General features: G+C 44.9%; 1 protein-coding gene across 1 annotated transcript in view; it reads right to left on the bottom strand.

Moving 5' to 3' along the window:
• Positions 1–22266, bottom strand: part of LOC103371589 (arf-GAP with SH3 domain, ANK repeat and PH domain-containing protein 2-like) — a 52322-nt gene that overhangs the window by 24053 nt on the left and 6003 nt on the right. Inside the window, exons 2-4 of the mRNA XM_008300961.1 lie at positions 10120–10192; positions 3057–3202; positions 2248–2322 (exon numbers count right to left, since the gene is read on the bottom strand). Coding sequence (XP_008299183.1) covers positions 2248–2322; positions 3057–3202; positions 10120–10192 — 294 coding nt within the window. The remainder of the gene's footprint in view (positions 1–2247; positions 2323–3056; positions 3203–10119; positions 10193–22266) is intronic.

Here is a 22266-nt window from a genome sequence, read left to right as displayed (position 1 = left end):
ACTGAAATCGTCACACATATCTGTAAATCCTGTTGTTACATGAGGATCATGGTCATCTCACCAGCATAATTTCTCTCCACAGACTTCTTTGATCTTTTAAATGCATTACTCTTTTATTAACCCATTACTTTGCAGCACTTTCCTCCCTCCTCTCCCCGTTGTACAGGTCTGGACTCCTTCCCTCTCCTAACAGGTACCTCCCCTGGGACAGCAGGATAATGACAGAGGAGGAGGAGGAGGATGAAGGAGAAGGAGGGACGAGGGCAGAGGTGAGCGACAGGTTGGAGGAAGGTGTAGCCGAGACGAAACCCTTCACTTATTGATGCCTCCGCCTCCAATTTACTTTACTTTTCCTGACACTGACGGCTCAATTCCTCGGTTTGGTGACATTACATCGACGTTTATACGTGTGTGTGTCCCGAGGTATAAAATAGCCGGCAGCTCATTAGCTCCCCGTCAACGGGGTAATGAGAATCATCCGAAGGCTAATGAGCAATAAGTGGGGAAGCATTACAGATGTGACCGGAGAGCGAGGGGGTGTAGAGAGTGGGGGAGTCAAAGGGGGAGGTGGGGGAGATAGCAGCGGAGTTAAAGCAGAGACATGAGGACAAAGAAAGGAAACGACAGGAGAGAGAAGAGCGGGCTGAAAAGAAAACACCGCCACTTGAGAGAGGCCACAAAAGAGCAACGGCGGCGGTCAGAGGTCGAGGCGGAGCCGAGCGGGCCGGGGTCACGAGGGACAAGTGGTGTCTCCGTGGCAACCGCGCTCATTAGAGAGCTCGCTTAATCGCATCATACCTCGGTGGAACCCGAAGCCAATCATGTGGCCGGAGAGTGAAAGGTCACAGACCACCGTGGACAGTAACGAGTCCTGATTGCATTACAGAACCCAGAGTCTGCGTCTCGTCTGGTTAGTCGGCACTACGGGTTGGCTACACGTTGCATCATCGGCAGGGATGCGTACTGAATCTCAATATGTTTTTGGAAGAGATCAAAATGCGACTGGAGCACCAAGTATGCAAAATGATAAACAACAGAAAGCTGGCATGAAATGTCAGGTCAATTTGTTCCTGTTCTATGATCTCCTCGTTTTTTCCAAACTGTTAACTGACTAAATGATGTGAAAGACTTTCAAAAATACTGACGAAATGCCAATTTCAGGACGTGTTTAGGCAAAATTATTATACGCCTGCTTGTGTTTTGACAACATTTCAACCCTGTAATCTCCTTTTTTGTTGAAGAGTTGTGTTTATGTTCTTGCTGTGGTACAACACTGGATCCTTGCATCCGAAATGTAAATCATACTGAACCCTAGCAGCAAGTTTCTAAACAAATTTGGGTTTTGAAAGCTCAGCGTGGAGATCATGACCACCAGAAAATATCATGAAACAAATCAGATGGGTCACGAAATGATTAGAAAGTCCAAAAATATGTTTTCTTGTTTTTTGCTGGTGTTTTTTTAGGCTTATTTTTTCTTTGCTTTTTCTTATTTTCTACATAATTTCACCTTTAAAAACTTGACTCAACTGAACCAGACGTATAAATCATAAAGAAATAACAAGAGCACGATAAAACCTGGACTCAACATGTACGACATTTTTCCAGGCGCCCACAGGTGTTCTCCTCTACTGGGAGAAAAGATGACTCCACATACTCCAGATATTTTACGACTTACGTTTGTCATTCGTTTCCATGCTTGTCTCCTATCTGCTCTGAGTAAACACAGCCTGCAGTTCAGCTGATAAGTCTCTGAATTTTTCCTCCGTTGATTGCAGCCGAGTCACTGATAACTTCACAATAGTGCCTCGGAGCATCGACTGTTTTGATTTTTATAGAACTCCGTCACTGCAGATGGTTTATTTTGGGTGATGAGCAGGTCGAGGACTGTTGAAAAGTTAAAAATCCGATGATTGTTTCGGATTTTTACCATTTCTGGCTTTGATAAATGGTGTAATTTTGGCAATTTGTGAAAAAATATAATACTTTTCAAGCCAACTGGTGGGTTTTAGGGTTCAGAAGGTTAATCTTTCAGGCAAAAACAGCCTTTAGTGTTTGATTAATTATTAAGATTACCTTCCAGTTTTCACATTTGAGATCATGTAAAAGTCTCCTTCTGCCTACAGAGTGCTTGGCCCACTCGTTCAGAAACAGTGGTACCCTCCTTTAAGGCCATTAATGAAACACCGTAAATTTCAACCCAGTTCGTCTCCTTTCCTAACACGAGGCCATGCTGCTTAGCTGCCTTACCCCTTTGACACCCTTCAGGTCTCCTTTCAGCAGGCTGTCCAGGGGAAAGGTGATGATGTTGTTCATGTTTTGGAACTGGAGGAGGGCGAAGAGAGACACAAACAAGAGTTGAAAGGTTACATCAGAGGATTTGAAGCTGCAGGAGACTGAAAGTCGCCACTGACATGTAATCCTCTCAGTGTCCTGTGTGCTGAGGAGGAAACTTTAGTAAATTATGGAGATAAACACAACAAAACGACGTCAGGAAACATCCATTACTAACAAAGATAAAAGAGAGTTCATTAAACACAACTTAGCTCCAACACTTCCACCGTGCTCGGCACCATTTGCATCTTCTAATTGCTAATAAATCTAATTTCCACTTTGTAAAACGGAGAAAAACTCTGTCCCCTGGTTGCAGAGCTGCTGCAAAGACCAGCCTCGGTGTGTAATGCTGCAAATGTAATCTAGGAAACCAGAGCTTTACAAAAGCTTTGGGAGATTACATCTTCATATTCAGGTCAGCCAGGAGCTCGTGTTTCTTTAATATAAGGTGTTGAGATAACGCTAATACAAAACCTCCCGTTCTCACTGTGAGTCGTTTTGTTTCATAAAGCAGGATCAGGCTGAATTAGATCCAGCAGATATTTGGTGTTGCGCCGGCTCTTTGACCTTCTCCGTGGAAAGCCGGAGCCACCTCCTCGGGGCTCTGAGCTCCAGCTGGACTCGCTCGGCGCGTTAGAGAACACACACGGTGACTCAGGGGGATACAGACAATTAAGGACGGCATGGAAATCTTTCTTTGTCCCCTCGAGGGTTTTCAGACTCACGAGGTTTTTGAAAAGCGCAGTGAGCTCCTTGGTGAAGACGGAGAACTTGAGGAAGGCGGAACCCAGATCTGGATCGTCTCTGTACACGCAGTTCTCTCCAAACTTCTCCAGGGCCTGAGTGTACTGCTCCTCGTTCTCTACATGGGCTGGAAAAAAAACAAAACAACACACGGAGGTGAGCTTTGACACATGCGGCGAATAAAACCAAAGTCTCTCACTCTCTGATCATGACAAGTCAAAAATCAATCAGCGGTGATTAATAATGGATGGCAGCCTTTTAGTGTACAATGATCCACTTTCCCTCCATTATAGTTTCCCCCAGAACCTGGTTAGAGGAGGATGAAAGCGCCGCTCGCCGCTGACGGGGCTGTTTTTGTTTGCTGGTTTCGTACCTCGTCAAATCTCAGAGGGTTTCCTTTTTTCCTCTGCCAAGACGAGAGCTGTTCGTCTGTCCATCTGTCGGAGAGATTATGCGAAAACTACCGAGCCGAATTTCATGTAACTCGGCGGAGAGGTGGAGAAGGAAGAGCTTATTAAACTATGGTGTGGATCTGGACCGCTTTGATTAAAACATCCGAGTTAAATCATTTCAACAATGTGGCAACTTAAACAAAAAAGCCTCACTCACTAAACGCTGCTCAGACGTAAAGCCTCACAGCGGGTGTGTAATGCACTTCATGCCAGACTAGGCAGCTGATAACAACTAATGCCATCGGGACAGCGGCGGAGGAGCAAGGGATGGAGCGCCGGTGGGGGGCTGTTGCCATGACGACGCTTACAGAAAAGAAGAAGGGATGGAGGTGGAGGAGAACTCAAAGAAGAAAGGGGTGTGTTAAAGATGAACTCTGAAAGACACCTGCAAGCCACATCATGACTCAGCTTCAAAGACGCCAAACAGACACAAAGGCAGAGCGGGTTCACAGATGTGGCAGCAGCTTTATGGATCCGGCTAAATAAGTGCACGTCTCGGGCCGCCCAGATATCCATGGTGTTATTAAAAGGGAAACGCTGAAAGCCTCTGAGTCACTACCTGCCGGCGTCCTCACATGAGACAGATCTAATTTGAGACACAGGCTATCATCCGATGCAGCGGGCGAGCTGGACGATAAGAACGCCGCGAGACTCGCTGCACAAGTGGCCGAACGGGAGGGTTTGTAGCGTAAAGTGAGCACGCTTTGCTTTTTTTTCCTCCACGATAATAAAAACCTCCACCTTTTATGGATAATTTCATCAGTTATTTAATAGATTTTAACCTATAAAATGTAGAAAAAAAGCCTGATATCAAATCCCCAGAACCAGAAAATAGTCTTAGCCCAATCATCCATCCATTATTTATACACCGCTTAATCCTCACTTGGGGGGCTGGAGTCTATCCCAGCTGACTGAGGGTGAAGGCAGGTTCACCTGGACAGGTAACCAGTCTATCACAGGGCTACACTTAGAGACAGACAACCAAGCACACTCACATTCACACCTACGGACAATTTACAATCACCAATTAACCTCAGCATGTTTCTGGACTGTGGGAGGAAGCCGGAGAACCCGGAGAGAACCCACGCTGCACGGAGAGAACATGGAGACTCCACGCAGAAAGATCCCGGGTGTCCTCACCGGGACGCCAACCGGCGACCTTCTAGCTGCGAGGCAACAGTGCTAACCACCGCTCCACCTTGCAGCCTTTTAACCCATCCAACAGTCTAAAATCCTCTGAATAATTCTGAATTTTCCTGAACAATTTACTTCATCGATTCCTCAATTCTTCCACATTTTTCAAGCATAACTCCCATCAAACAGAAGACTTGCAGTGAGACGCAACTTTACTCGCTGTCATGCGTCAGACGCCGTCCACTGTTTACACATCAGCTCCAGCTGTTTGGCTGCGGCTCTGCCAGGCTGCCAGCCAACAGGGCGGCGGCCTGTTGTTGTTTTTGAAGTGGCACACGAGAGCTCTGAGCTCTGCTATTCAGAGCTGACAAATAGCAGAACCCCCCTCCCCTCCGCGGGCTGCGTAGTGACTACATGTGTATTTGTTGTAACTTGACCTAAACACATCACACATGCGGCTTTACAGCGCGGGGCGGCTTTGAAGCTGGCGGCGCTGAATGACACGCTGAGACGGTTTACGTGGCAGGAAAAGGAACCAAAGCAAAACACAGAGGCGACGTTTCATGTAGTTTACACTGTACACGTTAACAGCTGATTCCGTGTTGCATAAACATCCAACACGCTAAGCTGGTGTTAAAGACATGTGGCCGTTGGAGGAATGAAAACGTCAGAATTTGTACCAACACCTTCTTTTTATTTTAGCATCAGGCTTCACTTGATAGTAGAAGGTTGAAAAGATTAATTGATTCTTATATTACATTCTTTAATAAAAACTAGTTATCATTACTTACTGATCTGATGCATATGTTTGACCTTTTTGACTTTCCAGGGACGTCTGACTTTAAAGAGTTTCACTGAGCAAGAAGTATTCAGACACAGTACTGAAGTAATGGTACCAACACATAAAAATACTCCTTTACCAGTAAAAGTACTGCAAGACAAACACACTTAGTGAAAGTATGTAAGTATTAGCAAGAAGCATGGTTTCAGGTTTAGAGAAAAAAGTAAGCAGACCGGATCAGAAACCATAAAACTGTTCAACAAACACTTTAACAACTCAACAACAACCTGCTGATACTCTCGTCCAACATCCTTCATCGTATCTTCTCTCAGACAAAAACCATCTACAGCTTCCACAGGCCTGTAGCATGAAGCAGGATAAGAGGTTATCCAGTTAACTTCAGGTTTAACTCTGGTTCATCCAGAGTTGACGTCTTCCTGTGGTACATCACCACAGGAGCTAATGTTGAACACCTGAGCTGCCCTGGAGCGGGTAATGTTCCAGATAACGGATCAATGCCTATTAAAACGTCACCCACTGACCGATCAATTCTCCTGGAAAATAGCACCATCATTCCTGGAAGATCCCACAGAGCTCCGTGTGCAGACGGTGAGTGTTTTTAGATCTGCAAGTGATTTCGAAGCCAGTTTTATTGATCTATATGCCTTTGCAGAGCGATCTAATCCTAAAACAGAACCTGATTCAATCACCAAAGCCTTATACGTTGGTTGTTAACTTCACCAGATTGGAATGAACTTGCTTCCAAAACATTTTAACACCAAGTCTGCAGCTGAGATAATGAGATAAAACTGCTTTACATGCCATGAGAATGTGAGATTCCTAAATCCATCCTCCACTTCACCATGACAACAGCTTCATTTTTATCACTTGATTGCATTCACAGCTCCTGCACTTCTTTGCAGCCGCGTTGCTTTTAGCTTGTATTCGTTTTTTTAACTCCTCATATTGTTTCAGGATTACTTTCAGGTTTAGCTAGACTCAGAAACCCTGGATGACTCACCGCGGTTCACGTGACCGCTTATCCTGACTGCAGCTGTTGGGTTAAGTGAAGCCAGATAACGAACAGGTATCCTGGCTATGTTGAACTTGCTTCACAGTTCAGGCCCCAGGCTCCTGCTTGAGGATTATCTAACATCCCGAAGGCTTGTTTTGCAGCTTCTTCCATCTTTATCTCTCTCCGTCCCTCCAGCACACACAGGGTTTAATCAGCAGATAGCAGGCCGGCCTCTGCTTCCTCCCTCCGTCTCTCCCACATTCATTCTGTCTCGCTCTGCTCCGTCAGGCCCGGCCGGCCGATGCTCCGACGCTCGCCAACACAATGCGCCGGCGACCTCGGATCAGGTTCATATCTTTCTCTGCGGACGCTGTGAAAACAACGCTGGACTCCACGTCCATTTAACGAAAATGATCCTGAGCACTGAGTGGAAGTTTTATCCCCAGAGGAGGGACAAAGAATTACGGGCCGTGAGAGAAAATCAAAGAAAACATTTAAGAAACATTTTAGGGGATTATTCACTTTTTCTGCCATAAGAAAAACACACAAGATTGTCAATAGCGTCATATCTGAGAAGACGAAGCTGGAGCCAGGAAGTTAGCTTAGCATGAAGAATGGAAACCGCTAGCCAAAAAAAAAAAAAAAGTTTTTCCCAATCATTAAAACCAACAAGATACAGTGTGTTAATTAATGAGCTTTAAAAGCTGCTGGTAAGTGGATTGTTTTACCTCATGCTAGCTGTTCGCCCTCGTTTCCAGTTCTTATGCTAAGCTAAGCTAACAGCTAAAGGGTGAAGCTTGATATTTACCATAGAGACAAGAGTGTGACATCAATCTTCTCATCTAATTCTTAGAACGAAAGCAAAAAAAGTGTATCCTCCTACATATCAGACTGTCCTTTATTTTCAATACATTTTCTGTTCTGAATCTTCTTCCTCTTTATATTCCAGAGTAATCTTTTTCCTCATATGAATATAGAAAACTTTATGGGATAATCTTCTACAGCTGAGACAGAAATGCACTCGGCGTACGGCAGTGAAGCGAAGGACAAAGTCAGCCGAAACACGATCAAATTCAGTATTTTTCTGATGCAGCGCGAGTTGCCGAGCTCTGCATTATTTAGCAGCTAAACGTCCTGCCCACCTATAGGTGCCCCGGCTGGAACACGGCGTTCATCATCTGCCTCCGGTCGTTATCTGCTCAGCAGCTTTCGCGGGCCCTGTCCTCGCCGCTCTGCTCCACCGGCTCCAGCTTTTCTCTGAGGTTTGAGATGCCGCTGCTGCTGGTTTATTCATCAAAACCCACAAGCTGACACCCTGACAGGTCCCTGCAGCAACCACAACTCTCCTGCTCATTTATAAGCTTCCCCTGTAACTCCTCTTTCTCACCTATTTCAATTCAATCTTTTTTTCCCCCCCTCTTTGTCTCCGGCACAAGCTTATACCGCTTACTCACTTTTCCCCAGCGTAGCCGCTCTCGTACTATTGTTTATTTTCCTCTTGCTATTGCAACCAAACCTCCAACATTCCTTCTCCAGCTTCTCTTCCTCATCATTACTATTCCTCGTGTCATAGCCAGAAATATCCTTGCAGGGTTTTGGACTCTGCCAGTGAGAAGGCGTCCTGTTGTGCGTCTCATTATTCACACTTTCCCCCCCAGTAGCCTCTCTGGAGAAGAGAACTCAGTGCTTTCATTCTCTTCCTCTAAACACACAGATGATGGAGATTATTTTCAGATATCGCAGCACATAGAGCTTCTGTGTGTTTATATCCAATTTAGCCGTGCATAGATGTTAGTTCAGTTGTTTTGCTTTCATTAAGCTGTGACATATTATGTCTTATAGGTTTAGGATCGATCTTAGTGATGCTGGAGACGTATTTACCTTGTGTGGTTTTAGCTCCTCAGTTATAAATCCTGCACAAATACTTCACATTTTTACAAATAGTTTATCCACTGATTGAGCTGAAAAGCCCAAACTGCACTACCTACATTCAACCTAAACAGCTGACATTTTATGCAAAGTGTTTTTCGGCACAACAGTTTGTAAAAACAACATCACACATCTGGTAAACCTACATCCTGTCACCTGACACATCTAAGTTCAGTACTCACTCCTTGTTGCTCTGTTTTGGTCTCCACCATCTCCTACGATACATATCTGGCTGCAGTTAATCTAATGCATCCGCCAGTTACTCTGCACCATTTGCAGAGTTTTTCTGCTTAAATGTGCTGCCTGCTACAACCTCAAACCACCGTGCAGTGAAAATAAACTAAAACACTAAAGCTGCGAGTCATAAAACCAAAGCAGTGAGCTGCAGGGTCGGGTAGTAGTTCTGTGTGAACCCTGTCACATTACACACACTGTTAGTATCACAACACTGACCAATAACTAGTCTGTGTAGTAAATGAGCTGAGGGAGCACCAGCTATATTTGGAACCTACATCATCTTTGCAAATCAAAGTACAAACCTCATGTTCAAGAGACATGAGAGGCCTCAAAACGAGGCCTCCTGCTTGTATTCAAAACAGATCCACGTCTGGGCAGCTCTTCTGTGACGACTACCGATAACAAAAGGTGACCTCAGTTAATGCGACCTTCCCTTTGGTAGGAGCGTAAACAACGGCATTCCCACTGGCGCTTCTACAGACGGAGCTCCAAGTATGAAGCTTCCCCTGATCTGGATCAGTGTTTACAGTAGAAGCACCGCCTCGAGGCACACAGGCTGATTTGCATGCTCCCGGTCTCTCATAATAAAAACTATTTCACCTGCGGTTCTCAGACGTGCACAGATTTAAGGTGTTTACCACCAACAGGGGCAGCTCGAGCTTCTACACCTGCAGATAAACGCCTGCAGACGGACAACATGTTGTAGCAGCGTAGCGGAGAGGCAACATGAGCGCGTCCACGCCTCAGCACCCGCACACAAACACAGCCCCTCCCCAGCTGTTCGTTTTGGGGACCGGATCAGACAGCTGGCCCTCCGGTCCGAACAGAGCGAGCAGTGTTGGGAAAAAGACATGCTCAGCACATTGTTCAGAGGTCTCTCTCTCTCTCTCTCTCTCTCTCTCTCGCTCAGCGGGGTTCTGTCAGGCAGGCCAAACAAAAGACACTGAAAACACCCAACACTGGCACAGACAGCCACAATGAGCCTGGTAATCACACACACACACACACACACACACTACACACACAGTGGCTAAAAAAAACTGCCCCTTCCTGCCTCGGCCTCAAAGGCAGCTGAACAAAGGCATTAGGGATGACATTTAGGAGTATTTTTATTCATGCAGTTTTTAGATTGAACTGATTAAACCGAGTGTAAACAAAATGCAAAAAGGGACAAAAATGCTTCTTAATGTGTTTGTGGACTAACAAATTTTCTTTTTTAACATCAAAAACAAAAAGACAACCAAATCTGACATCATTACTTTCTATCAAGACTTAATTGCTGCTGCTTAACATTTACCTTAAAAGACTAAAAGCCTGCAAGCATTTCATTTGTTGGACTCTACAGACGACAGAAGAGGTGAGAATGTACAGTTCTGTTGCGTATACATTCGTGTTACAGAGACAGGAACCTCTTTGAGTCCCCCAAAAAGGCCTAAAGTGAAATAAGATTGATGAGACGAGGAAATGAAAAAGCCGAGTCAGACAGGAGGACTCACCCAGACCAGACGTGTAGATGGCCTTCACAGACTTCTTCATCTTGTACAGAACGCTGCGATCCACATCCAGAGCCTGAACAGACACAGAACAGAGGAAGACATGAAGCAGTCAGCGCTGGAGTTAGTGGAGATTGATGACTTTAATGTGGAAGTATTTTCCAGTCATTATACTGGGTTCTGTGTTATTTGTCAGTCACCCTCCTTAAGCTGAGCGTCTCACAAACAAAGTGTGACCACGTACAACAACAACAACACCTGAGTGATTACCGTAATGTCCGGACTATGAGCCGCTACTTTTTTCACACGGCTAAACAAAGATGCGACCAATTTCTGGACTTTTTTGTGAGTGTCATTGAGAGCGACAACGACAGAGAGACTGAGGAAGTGTGTGATGAAGTAATTCTGAGGCTGAAGAAGACAAGTTTAGTGGTTTTCAGGAGGAAGATGAAGATAGCGATCAATGACTCTTCCTGGTAGGCTGCTGTAGTTTTTTATTGTCTTACACCTGCAGCTTATAGACAAGTGCGGCCTGTATATGTACAAAACTAGTTTTCTTTTTAAGGTCAGTGGGTGCGGCTTATATTCAGGTGCCTCAATAGTCCGGTAATTACGGCAGTGCACTCTGGATGGCCACTTTGTTGCTAGGTAACAATGTGAGAAGATGACACTCCCATTCTTAATCCCACCTATTAAACGCTAACCGGTCGTGTGCCTGGGAAACGGTGATACTGGATCTGTTTAAATCTCTCTCAAGAGATGCGAGCAGCAATTTAGCAGACTGGCTCTTGGATATAACAGCCCTGCAGTGAGGCAACAGACAGCCGCTCTGTTCTGTTACACTCTGCAGTCATTTCTGCTGCAGGAGTTTGAGTTAACGCTGAGCTGAATTGAACTATAGTTTTTGGTGTTTCTGCCCAAATGTGTGTCTGTATGTGGAGGGTACAGTGTGTGTGTGTGTGTGTGTGCACTCTGGCTACAAGCAATGCATTATTCAAGGCAAAGCCAAGAATAGACCTGAGTCACCTCATTAGTTATTGTGTGAGTGTATTTATCAGTGTAACAGCTTGTAGGACAAGAGCAGTGAGTATCTGAGGTCTTGAAGGACAGTTTCCCTGCGACGTGCACACAAAAACCTGTGAATACCCGCAGTCACACACACACACACACACACACTTCCCCTCCAGTGCACTGAGCCCAGACTCACAATAAAGCAGAACAAACAGCGAAAGTGCAGCCCAGACAATGCACCACTGTACCAGTGATGAGTGAAGGAGTCTTTTGGGATGAGGGGGATTTTAGGAAATGAGTTTTTTGGGGACTTTATTAAGCACGTCCGCTCGACCGGGGCCAAAGCCGGCGCCACTTTCCCCCTGCCCTGCTCCCCATCTGACCGACACATATCAGATCCCCACAACTCTCTGAAAACACACAAAAAACACACACACACAATGGCACCCATTCAGCGCAACACACACACTAAAACTGTGTACCATAGACACGCTGTCCTCGTTGCAGCAGCACTTAGATGTGACGACGAAACTTATTAAATCCATAAACTGGTGTCGTTTTAATATCCAGAGCTATGGGCGGTTTTGATGTTTCCCAATAGAAGAATGTCTCAGCACCTCCCCGGGGTCGTATTTCACCCACAGACACACAAAAGGAACAGAGAGATCGAAAACACACCAGAGACTTTGAAGGGAAAGTAACAGATAAATTAAGCTAGCTGAGGGAATATGAGGCGAACACGGAGCCCAGAGAAAAGACAAGAACGTTGACAATGTGCTCTTTCACTGCTCTGTCAATAGGGGGTACCTCTGAAGTATGAGGGGGGCAGAAGACCCGGTCGGTCTGTTGGGGTATACAGTTACACTGGATGGGCTCAGCGGAGAGGAAAGATAATGCAGGCCTGATGAAAGAATGACCAGATGACAACCCCAGACCACATCTATCTGTTTATATTTTAATTGCATTTCAATGAGTGTCTGTCACACAGAATGTATTTGATGAATCTCTTTGATGCACCATCCATCTACTCCATGAAATGCCTCAGAAAGAACAATAAAATAAACTATATATATCTGCAATTAATCCTCTCTATATGAGTTCAGTGATGAATCTCTGTAGTCACTGTCTGTCTGGTTAAATCAGAACTGAATGCAGCAGTTTGAATGAAGTTTGACCAGCAGTAAGTACCGTAATTTCTGGACTATTGAGCCCCAGAATTACTTCGTCACACACTTCCTCTCTTTCGTTGTCGCTTTCAGTGTCACTTTGGTCTCGAGGCAAATTTGTAAAAATCTATAAATTAGCCGCATCGTTTTTTAATCAGCAGTGTTTAAAGCTTGTGAAAAAAGTAGCAGCTTATAGTCCGGACATTACGGTACCTGTGGCACGCTGCTATTTTTATTATAAGGATTATTGCAATTACACTGAAATCTGTTGTTTATTGAAAAATAAGAGAAAAGTCAGCTACGAAAGTAACTCAAAATCACTCAGTCTCCACCTCTAACGGACCTCTGGGTGACAGCCAGGCGCAGGCAGCAGGACGTCATCATCATCACCCTCAACCTTAATCATACCCAACCATTATCCACATGAAGACACAGAATTAACACATAAAAAATAAATGATAATTTAAGCGAATATATAAATAAATGGATATTTGTGGTGCAAGGTAGATTTCAAATTTTTTCAGCATGTGTGGTAACTAGAGCTGTAATGTCCAAGTCAACCAGTCGACTGATTCCATGAGGAGAAAAGCACCACGTTGGCATCCTACCAGGAATAATGCATTGCTTTTGGTGGCCTGTGTTCAGAAATTTAACTCGTCCATCCTCACAGGAAGGGATCGGCCTAATTAATTTAACATTAACTGAACTTTTGCACCAAGTTGACTCCAAACTAGTTGGTAGAGTGTTGAAGAAATCAGTGGAGTGGTTGCTTTTGGTTCAACCCGATTGCTGAAAAGTTGAGTTTAAATATAGCCAGCAGCATTTCATCCAAAAACAGGAGGCAAACGTGTCTGCGTTGGATCATCAGTATGTAAAACTCTATTTTCAAAAAACGTATGAGCAGGTACATTTGAGTTTGCTGTAATGTAGGAATAACATAACTAGCTTTTTATGTTTCTTTATCATTAGAATTATAAGTAGGTTTTCACATACAGGGATGATTTTTTTTTAAAATGCTGCAAGTCAAAAGTCAGCAAGTAATAGAAATATTCACAGTATGCAGAAATGTGCACATTTTTCAACTCAGAATGTGCAAAATGACCAAGTATATGGTGTAAACAAGCTGAGATATGCAAAAAATAATCATAATAATCTTGTTTAAAAAGCTGTGTTTTAATGCAACATATTGAGTCAACATCTATGGAGGAACGGGGAGTTGAAGTTTAATCAAACTAGACATAATGTGCAGGTTTGTTTCCTAACAAATTGGTTGAACAGCTACGATTTCATTCATTCATTGGGATCTTCTTCGGCTCCAGCGCCGGTGTTTACACGAGCAAACTTCCAGACAGCAGCGTCTGGTAAAAGTAACACATGCTAAAAATAAAAGCTGCTGTCTTCAAACCAGGGAACCGAGCAAATTAAAAGAAGCCTCTGAGTAAAAGTGGGACTTACAGTGCTGCGGTTTTAGTTCCTTGAGCTCCTGTTAAATGACTCATCTGCTACATATGCTATTATCTCATTAGCTCTGTCTGGCTCAGACGCTGCAGCTGTAGCTCAGACCCCACACAGCCACACCAGTCTGCATTCTGTTCATCGGTTCCTCTTCAAAACAAACAGAGAGAGAAAAAAGAAATATCATCTCTGTCGATTTCTTAGCAGAGCTGCTATCACCTCAGGCCTCTGCTCTGCATCTATTCCAACTGCTAAGAATGAAAACCACAAGAGTGTTTCTGCTGCTATCGGAGCTAATGTGAGAATCTGCATTGATTTAATGCCCAACATGAAACCTGGAGTCCATGATTTTAGGGCCAAAACGCATTGATGGAAGAAACATAACCCAGCAGAGCAAAGGACGGATGCTTCAGGCTTTATGCTGCACATTAGAACAGTTTGACTATATGCAGAAATAAATCTCTGGACTTCATAAAAACTGACTAATCTTTCACAGAATTCAGGAGAAATTGTAAAACGAGCCCTCAAACTGTACTTGAATCGTCCACGTATTGATCGTCTTTGAGGATGTGAGGCGCTGAAGTCAGAGCGCCGTGTTTAACAGCTGAGCGGAGCCCAGAATCCATTACGGGTGTATGTTTAATTCATACATTCTCTAAGAGACCTGCAGGATTCTGTCCAGACTTGTTTACCACAATACATAAAAACAAAAGTGCCTTTCTGGTGACGTGTTCAAACGCTGCTCAGGTGAACGACTGCTCCGATTACTGAAGTGTTTAATTAATAACTTCATGACAAAAGAGGAGGCAAACAAACAGAAAATAAAACCCGGCAGCGCTCGGACCGACTCAGCCGGGCTCTCTGGCAGCAGCGCGGCTGTTTTTGTGGAGGAAGACGAGCCAAATGGACAAGAGATTTATAGCAATCTGTTCGTTCTGTGACTAAAGCTTTGGGTGCATATGCTGCATCAGCACAGTCAGATGGCAGCTCCGTGTTCTGCTCTGGGATCATGTAACGGCTTCGGTATTAGAGGCTCTTTGTCAGCTAATTCGCAAAGTACACTGCAACTGGGCGAAATTTACACTTGGATGACCTTCCTTTCAGCTTGACCTCGTGATATCACGGTCAGAAGCAGCATCGCGACGCAAAACGCATCAGCGTTGTTTTGTGTAACAGGTTTGGACCATGTGGCAGGTCTGTCTCACAAAAGAGCTCGTAGTAATGTTAGCTGAGTCTACAAAAAGATAAAATACACATTTCTGCAGCTCTGAGAGTAAAGACCTGCCTTCTAATTCCACTCTACATACTAAATATTAAACTGTGCTGCGGAAATTGATTGATTTTCAACTATTAAATTAATTGGTGACTATCAATTAGCTGTTTGGAGTAACTTTCTAAAAGAAAAAAAACGTCTTATTCAAACTTTCTTTCACTCTTCTATGGCAGTGAAGTGAATATCTTTGGGTTGTGGACAAAACACATCATTTAAGGACGTCTTTATGGGCTTTGGGAAACACTGATTGTCATTTTCATCCATTGTCGGACCAAACAACTAAACAGTTAAACGAGAAAATTAATAATTGAAATAAAAATAATGATTTCATCCAAATTGTAAGAAGGTTTAAATGCTGAAAATTGTTAAATCTACTCGAGGTTTGGTAGTGCTGGACAGCATTTACCCAGAATGTAATAAAAGAGGCAAAAATCAGAGACAAAAAGCATCACATATGTTAAGTAATTTGCTTTATCTTTGTGAAATTTGACTGGCGACAGTGTCAGCCTCACATCCACTGGTGCACAGGCTGCATCGCTTCTTGTGAGTATAAAATGAACAGAAACAAAACTTCCTTGTTGCGTGTTATCCTTGCAGACGTGTAAACCCCGGGTTGACCCCCACAAAACATCAGTAACCAGCCTGTGAACCAGCTTTACATGCATGGCGGCGTGGTGGACGTCACAGCCCCCATCGACTCGAGGCCTCCTTCACTCTCACACAAACACCAGCAGCCCCGTTCAATCAGCACAGAGCGGTCTGACGGTCTGACAGACGTGCAGGGTAATAAACCGGCTGAACGCACACCGCTCTGAATCACTCTCACACGTTTCCACTCTGATGTTCTCTCCGCCGTCTGGGCCGCCTTTTGTGCGATCCCTCACGTTTGAAGCTCTAAAATTAGACGCGTTTAACCCCAAAAAGCGGTTCGTAGAGCGAGCGAGCGAGCGGGGAATTCCCCTGGCATGTCGCGTTTCAGGATCAGAGCTGAGTCCTTCACAATAGACTCAGAGTCTGGAGCTGCTTCACAAGCACTATGACAAGACGACCGCGTCAGCATTTTTCTTCCCCTTTCAGCAGCTTACAGCGAACTAACCAGAGCGGCTCTTTCCTCCCGTCCTGTTTCCGACCAGGAGGAGAAACTGAATGGAATTAATCCTCCTCTTAAGTCACGACATTGTCATCATCATCATCATCATCACTGTGATTACAATCGAGCACCACCTGCTGCAGCCGACAACACCGCGAGGGTCAAAGGGGTCGTTGTCACGGTGATCCGTTCACTTGTGTCCGTGCATTTCCTGAATTGTCGAGCATTATGTGTCGGGTTACCGATGTCTGGGACGGACAGATAACATCTAATGTGCATTCAGAGACAGACACGGGAGGAAAGAAGATCTGGTAAACTCGAACAACGTGGAGGATGCTCGGCTTCGTTACAGGATGGATTTAAGTTCAAGCATTTCTGAAAGTCTCCATTTACGTGGTCCTAAAAGTCTGGAGGAGCCCGTAGGTTTTAAAATGAAAAGCGGCAACGTAGCCTTAAACAGAACAAATAAATCCAGCTTGCATTGCCAAGAATTAGCCATAAATTCGCTCAGAACGTGTTCTCATAACGCAGTGACCGTCCACTTTGTGAGTGTTTCACATCACACAAGCAATTATAGATTCCAAACGAGGTAGGGCAAAATACTGTTTTGTCTGAATAACAGTCAAAAGATTCGAAAAGGACAAGCAAAAGCAGGAAATCATTAGAATCTGAAGGCAGGAACATTTTTGGGTTGATTCTTGTGACGATTGACAGAAAACCTGTTGGTGCTACATTTTCTTGTAATTGACTAATTGAAGCTAACCAATTTAGGTGTAATGGGACTTTAAAAAGAGGAAGTGATGGTGTGAGAGAGGGGTAAGCGTTTTAGTATTTGTAAGTACATTTTCCACTGATGTAAAGCAGCAGCGTGACCCATGTAGCTGACAAAACCCTGTTTCATACACCCCAAGTCTTGAGACGGTGGTGAGAGGCGAGGAGGGGGAAAGAGTCCAGCAAACAAACCGGTTTAATCGCGGCGGTTTCCACTTCGCTCTCCTCTGTCTGAAGAAGAAAGACATTCCTGGATGATTGCATGCCGGAGTGACTGACAGACAAGACAGAGACCCAGCCCCATTGTTCCTGCCAGCTAACTATCTGCTGATGACAACACGTCTGCTCTGCAAGACGCTGCACGGCGTTTCTCGGAGGCCCCCGTCGTCCAAGTTTAACAAAAGCCAATCCAAGAAATCCTCCCCGTCTGTCACCGTCTCCTCTGTAGAGCTCACACACACATCTGGGCTCCGTCTTCATAACTCCTCTAATAACCTCGTGTAACCCTTTAAGCCTCCATCCTGCGACAGAAGCAGCCTGCACCATATTGTGGAAATCAGGGGAAAAGAAAGCAGCAGTCTGGGATGCAATTATCCAATTTATTCGCTGGATGTGCGGGTACAGTATCTGCCACGGCGGCTTGTAATCCATCTTTCATCGAGGGACCAGATGTTACAAGATTAAGCCAAACAAACTTCATTCCTCAGAGAGACAAAAACACGGGAAGAGTGTCAAAAAGGACAGAACTGAAACAGGCATAAATAAAAATAAAAAAAGCCCTGGTTTTGATGTGAAAGCCGCGGGCCAGGCTCGACATCACGTTTATCATATCCATTTCACCACTGCGGTGTGGTCAGCCCGCACTGTTTGGAGAAGCAGCGAAGACTGAAACGGGATCTTTCGGTTTGGAGATCAGAAGCCGTCGGCGGCACATGCAACACGACGGTCCCAAACATTTCTCCGCAATGTGACAAATGAGCTGCGATGTTTTCACGAGCCGGCGGCCTCCTCCGAGCAAAACCCGTCGGCAGGTCTGACCGCCTGTTAACAAGTGGTTGTGTATGAGGTTGATTGTGAAAGCGACATCTAAAACCACGTGAAAGCCATCTGTATAGCTCTGCCCGTGACTAAAACGCTGCATCACACAGCCGCCTCGTCCGCTACGTTACATAAAAGGGACGCGTCAGCTTTTCTGCAGGTGTGCCGTCAAAGCGGTCGAGCGTATTTTCAGCCAGACAGAGTCGCCGTCTGCAGCTCCACATGTGCTACAGTAAACACAGGAACTCTCTCTTTGGGAAAGCTGTGACTCATTTGAAACATATGGGAAACATACAGCTCAGACGCCGAAGACGGGTTCCGACAAACTCGTCCGCTTAAAGATCTTCAACCACAGTCTTGATTTTGAGTCCATTCGATGCCACGAATCCACTGCAAATGTCTGAAAACACCCTTTCAAGTGTTTCATTCACAACTTTTCTCCGTGCTGAGTGAGAAAAGTCAATATTTGGACAGAAGCGGGTTCCGTCGAGCTGACTGCTAACAGGCCACGGTGCTGGGTTTCTCTGTTCGCTCAGAGATGTGAGTTGTCAGCGTGGAAAAGTCCAAGAAGCAGCAGCCAGGACGGTGTCAGTGCAGGGCAGATAGAAAAGGACATGAGCTCATTAACATAAACACACACGCTTTGGGCCTTTGGAGACGACACACAGTAAAGTTAAGAAGTTCTGCTACGAGTCAGTATCTGCCAGAGATGTTTTATTCACTCAAGGGGAAAATACAAACTTCTCCTGTCAGACTTCCAACGCTGGCAAGCAGTCGGAAGTTTTCGGTGCCGTTTCTGTTGAGGTTTTTCTGCCCGACTGCAAACATCTGATCCACCTACGAGTCCTCTGGTGTTGTAGCGCCAGCACACTTGCTGCTTTACGGCTCCACGGCGAGCACTACAAAGACCGCCGTTGGACCACAGCCTTCGCTAGCAGCTGCCAGAAATCACACCAGGATGACAGCATCGACTACTTCAAGTGTTAGAGAAAACAAACTTTCATGTTAAGTGCCGAGGCGTTCTTTGGGGGGAATGTTTTAGGTTTTACAAGGTGAGAGATCCAGGCTGAGCTTTTGTTTCCTTTTTGGTTTTTCCAGTCGGCTGCTCTCCATCGTGGTGATAACACAACGCTTTGTTTGTGCGTCCGATGAATCCTAAGTTCACTTTTCAGAGTCCCGATCTGTTACTAATGAAGTTTCAAGCCCACTTCTTTGTTTTGTGGCTGTTCTCATTGCCACGCTGCCTGCATTTCCTAAATTAAAAGAAAGATTACATAAGGAGCAAACAGGAGAACATCCTCTGAGTGATGAGTAAAGAAAAACCATCACCGTGGAGACCTGATGGCACCATATTTAAAACCTGCTGAAGCGCTTTGAGGGGAGTATTTAATGAAGTTTATAAACTAGCAGGAGGCGGATAAAACTGAGTTTGAGCGAGAGGGTTGGGAAATAAGGACCAAATGTGCTGCGCTTTAAAGGAAAAAAAACTCCACTGACTTCACCTTGGAGTTTCTCTTTGGCTCTTTTCACACAGATGTTTGTGCCAGAGGCAGAGTGCCCGACGGTTACCACACAGCCCCGTGGAGGACGATGACGCCGGAGAGACACGGAGGGGAAAAATGACCTGCTTTCTCCTGGACAACGCTGCAGTAAAACGCTCCAGAGAGCACGGCGGTGTGTGAGCAGCTATTGTGGGCTTGAGAGCGCACTTCAGACGTACAGGATGAAAAAAAAAATAAAAAGATTTCATACGAGCCCCTTTGAGCTCCGCTGGGAGCAACTTGAAAAGGCTTTCGATTGACAGAAACCCAGCCTCTCTGCAAGCTGAAGGGTCTCAGACTCAAACAGTCTCTGCAAATAAAAATTGCGGCGCAGGTAAAATAAGAATGGGTTGTTTTCAGCGCTGCAGCATCGATGTTTGGAGAGAATGAAGGTCTGTTGCAAAGAATACTGCAACAGAAATGAGCTCTCCAGCAGCTCGATGCAGTCGAACACCAGCAGTACAAGCATTAGGAGCCAATTACTGACAAAGCACTCAAACTCCTACTGTTTACAGGGAACAACTGAACCTATAAACCCCTTTAAGACATGCAATGATTTCCGTTAATCTCCATTTGAATGTATTGACTTGAGCACCCTGGTCACTTTTCTGCAGAAATAGCAGTCTTACAAAAATCACACATAGTACACATCAATTATCCAGGTTATGTTTCATATATACATATACAGTGATGGGAAATTATCCAATTATCCAACCACACAATCATAATATTAAAGAATATAAAAGGCTACTGCTGGAAATATCCTGCTATGAAACTAAAACCACAAATTTTCCTGTAAAATAAAAAATGGACCTAACAGAAAATACTTAACGGATCCAGCTTTACCAGTAAAATAATAACCTGACAGCTGTGATGGAGTTCAGAACCCGATCTGAGGGCTGTCATTGTCTGATAAAAAGCTTAGAAACTCTGTGTGTGACAGCTCACCTATCTGAAGTCATGGAAAGAACACAGCGTCACTCGCTGTTAGATCCATCCTGCTCACAACGCCGCTAAGCTTGCTATGACTTTATTTTCTGTTCATCAGTAGCTCCTTAAACACATACAGTCGATGCTCGAAGCCTGATGCATATCGACAAATATCACACCCTGAATCTCTGCATAACCTTTTTGGATATGCCTGAATGAAGCCAAGAGGAATATTAGAATATCGTCACCTGAACAGATTGATTACAGCAGCAATGCTTCGTATCCCATGTCTGAAATAGGCTATATTGCAGCATATTAAAGTTGCATTTACAAAGACGTGTGCCTACATATTATTATCATTACGAGCAATTTGGGAACACTCAACAGACCATCGTACGCAACAAAAAGTAGACAAACTCTATAAAGAAGCAAAATGCCTCAATGCGATCATCTCATTCCAGCATCTTTATATTTCAGGTCCAAAGGAGCAAATCAGACTAAAATTACCTTAAGAGCCTCTGAAGGAGTTCACGTCCCCCCAACAGAAAAGTAGTCTGGGTCAGCTCTCTGAGTGAAAGTGACAGCAGGACAACACAACTGTGAGGACTCATCCCTCCCACCGCGCCCCGGCCCCGAGCAGCACCGAGCGGCCAAGACTACAAATCAATGGTGGAGTTCATTAATGAAGAGGCAGGGCCTGTCGGGGAACAATAGCCGTCAACAGGAGCCGTCTCAGACAATCTGGGCCGGGACACCCTGATGGATGAGATGAGCTTTAAGGTCCCGTCTTCCCATAGCGCCTCTAATGTCCGGCCCCCTATAACCTCTATGTAGGACACAGAGCAGCCAGTGTCTCCTTTAACCTCGGTGCTTTTCACCAAGCTGGACTGAGTTTTCAGGATCGTTTTCACCCCCACATCCCTCCTCCGAATAAAAACAGACTCACCGGGCCCAACAATGAAAAACAGGCTCCAATGAGGTGTAATGAATTCATTACCAAGTCTTGATAAGAGTCCATACAGGGATGGACGGTACACAAAAGCCAGTAAATTCAAACCACATCCTGACAGTCAAAGCCCATCGAGGGATAAGAGAGATCATGGCTTTGAATCGATTGGGACAGGACCGTGACCTTCGGCCCTGGTAGATCCGTGGGGAGAGCTGCTGCATCATAATGAGGTCTGGCCCAAGCCTGTCTCTGAATGATAACACTGCATTAACGGGCCCTGGAGGCTGGACAGACACCTCTCATTTCAAACAAAGATCCCCGGGGAGTGGAGCTCGCAGTCCCACATAGAGAATGAAAAGGGACTTTGCTTCTACCGCAGTTCGACCGCAACCGAGTCTCCACAGAATTACGTTATGAACAAATAGGTTTCTGATCAATACATCACTGACATTGATTTTACTACTTTAGTGTCACTCCTTTGTCGGCAATCAGTCATGACCCAAACCAAGTCATTTCTGTGCCCACAACAAAGCTTCTAACATGTAGAAGGGTCTAACAAAGAGATATATTTTCCTAAAACCAGCCATAGTTATTGTGCCTAAAGCTAAACAGACAGCATGAGAAAACTGAAAGTAACTGATGACCGATGGTCTCTCATCCATCACGGGATGCAAAAGTCTGGTCACTGGCCTCCATCCTACTCCTCTAAAGAGGACTTTGTGGCAGTTCTGGCTTCTCCCAGTTCTCCCAACACGTGACAGGTCAGAAATTATGTTTATTTCAAAACAAAATTTATGAAAACGTAAATGAGAAAGTAGTTTAGTTGCAGACAAACACAATTGTGTGGAGACTGGGATGTGGAGAGAAAGACGAGCGAATCTGAAAGTCAAAAGCAGGAACCAAATCGTCTAAAGCGAGCCATGTAA

This window comes from Stegastes partitus, unplaced genomic scaffold (genome assembly GCF_000690725.1).
Source record: "Stegastes partitus isolate 25-593 unplaced genomic scaffold, Stegastes_partitus-1.0.2 Scaffold1613, whole genome shotgun sequence".
Classification (NCBI taxonomy): Eukaryota; Metazoa; Chordata; class Actinopteri; family Pomacentridae; genus Stegastes; species Stegastes partitus.
This window is presented reverse-complemented; position numbering and strand designations above follow the sequence as displayed.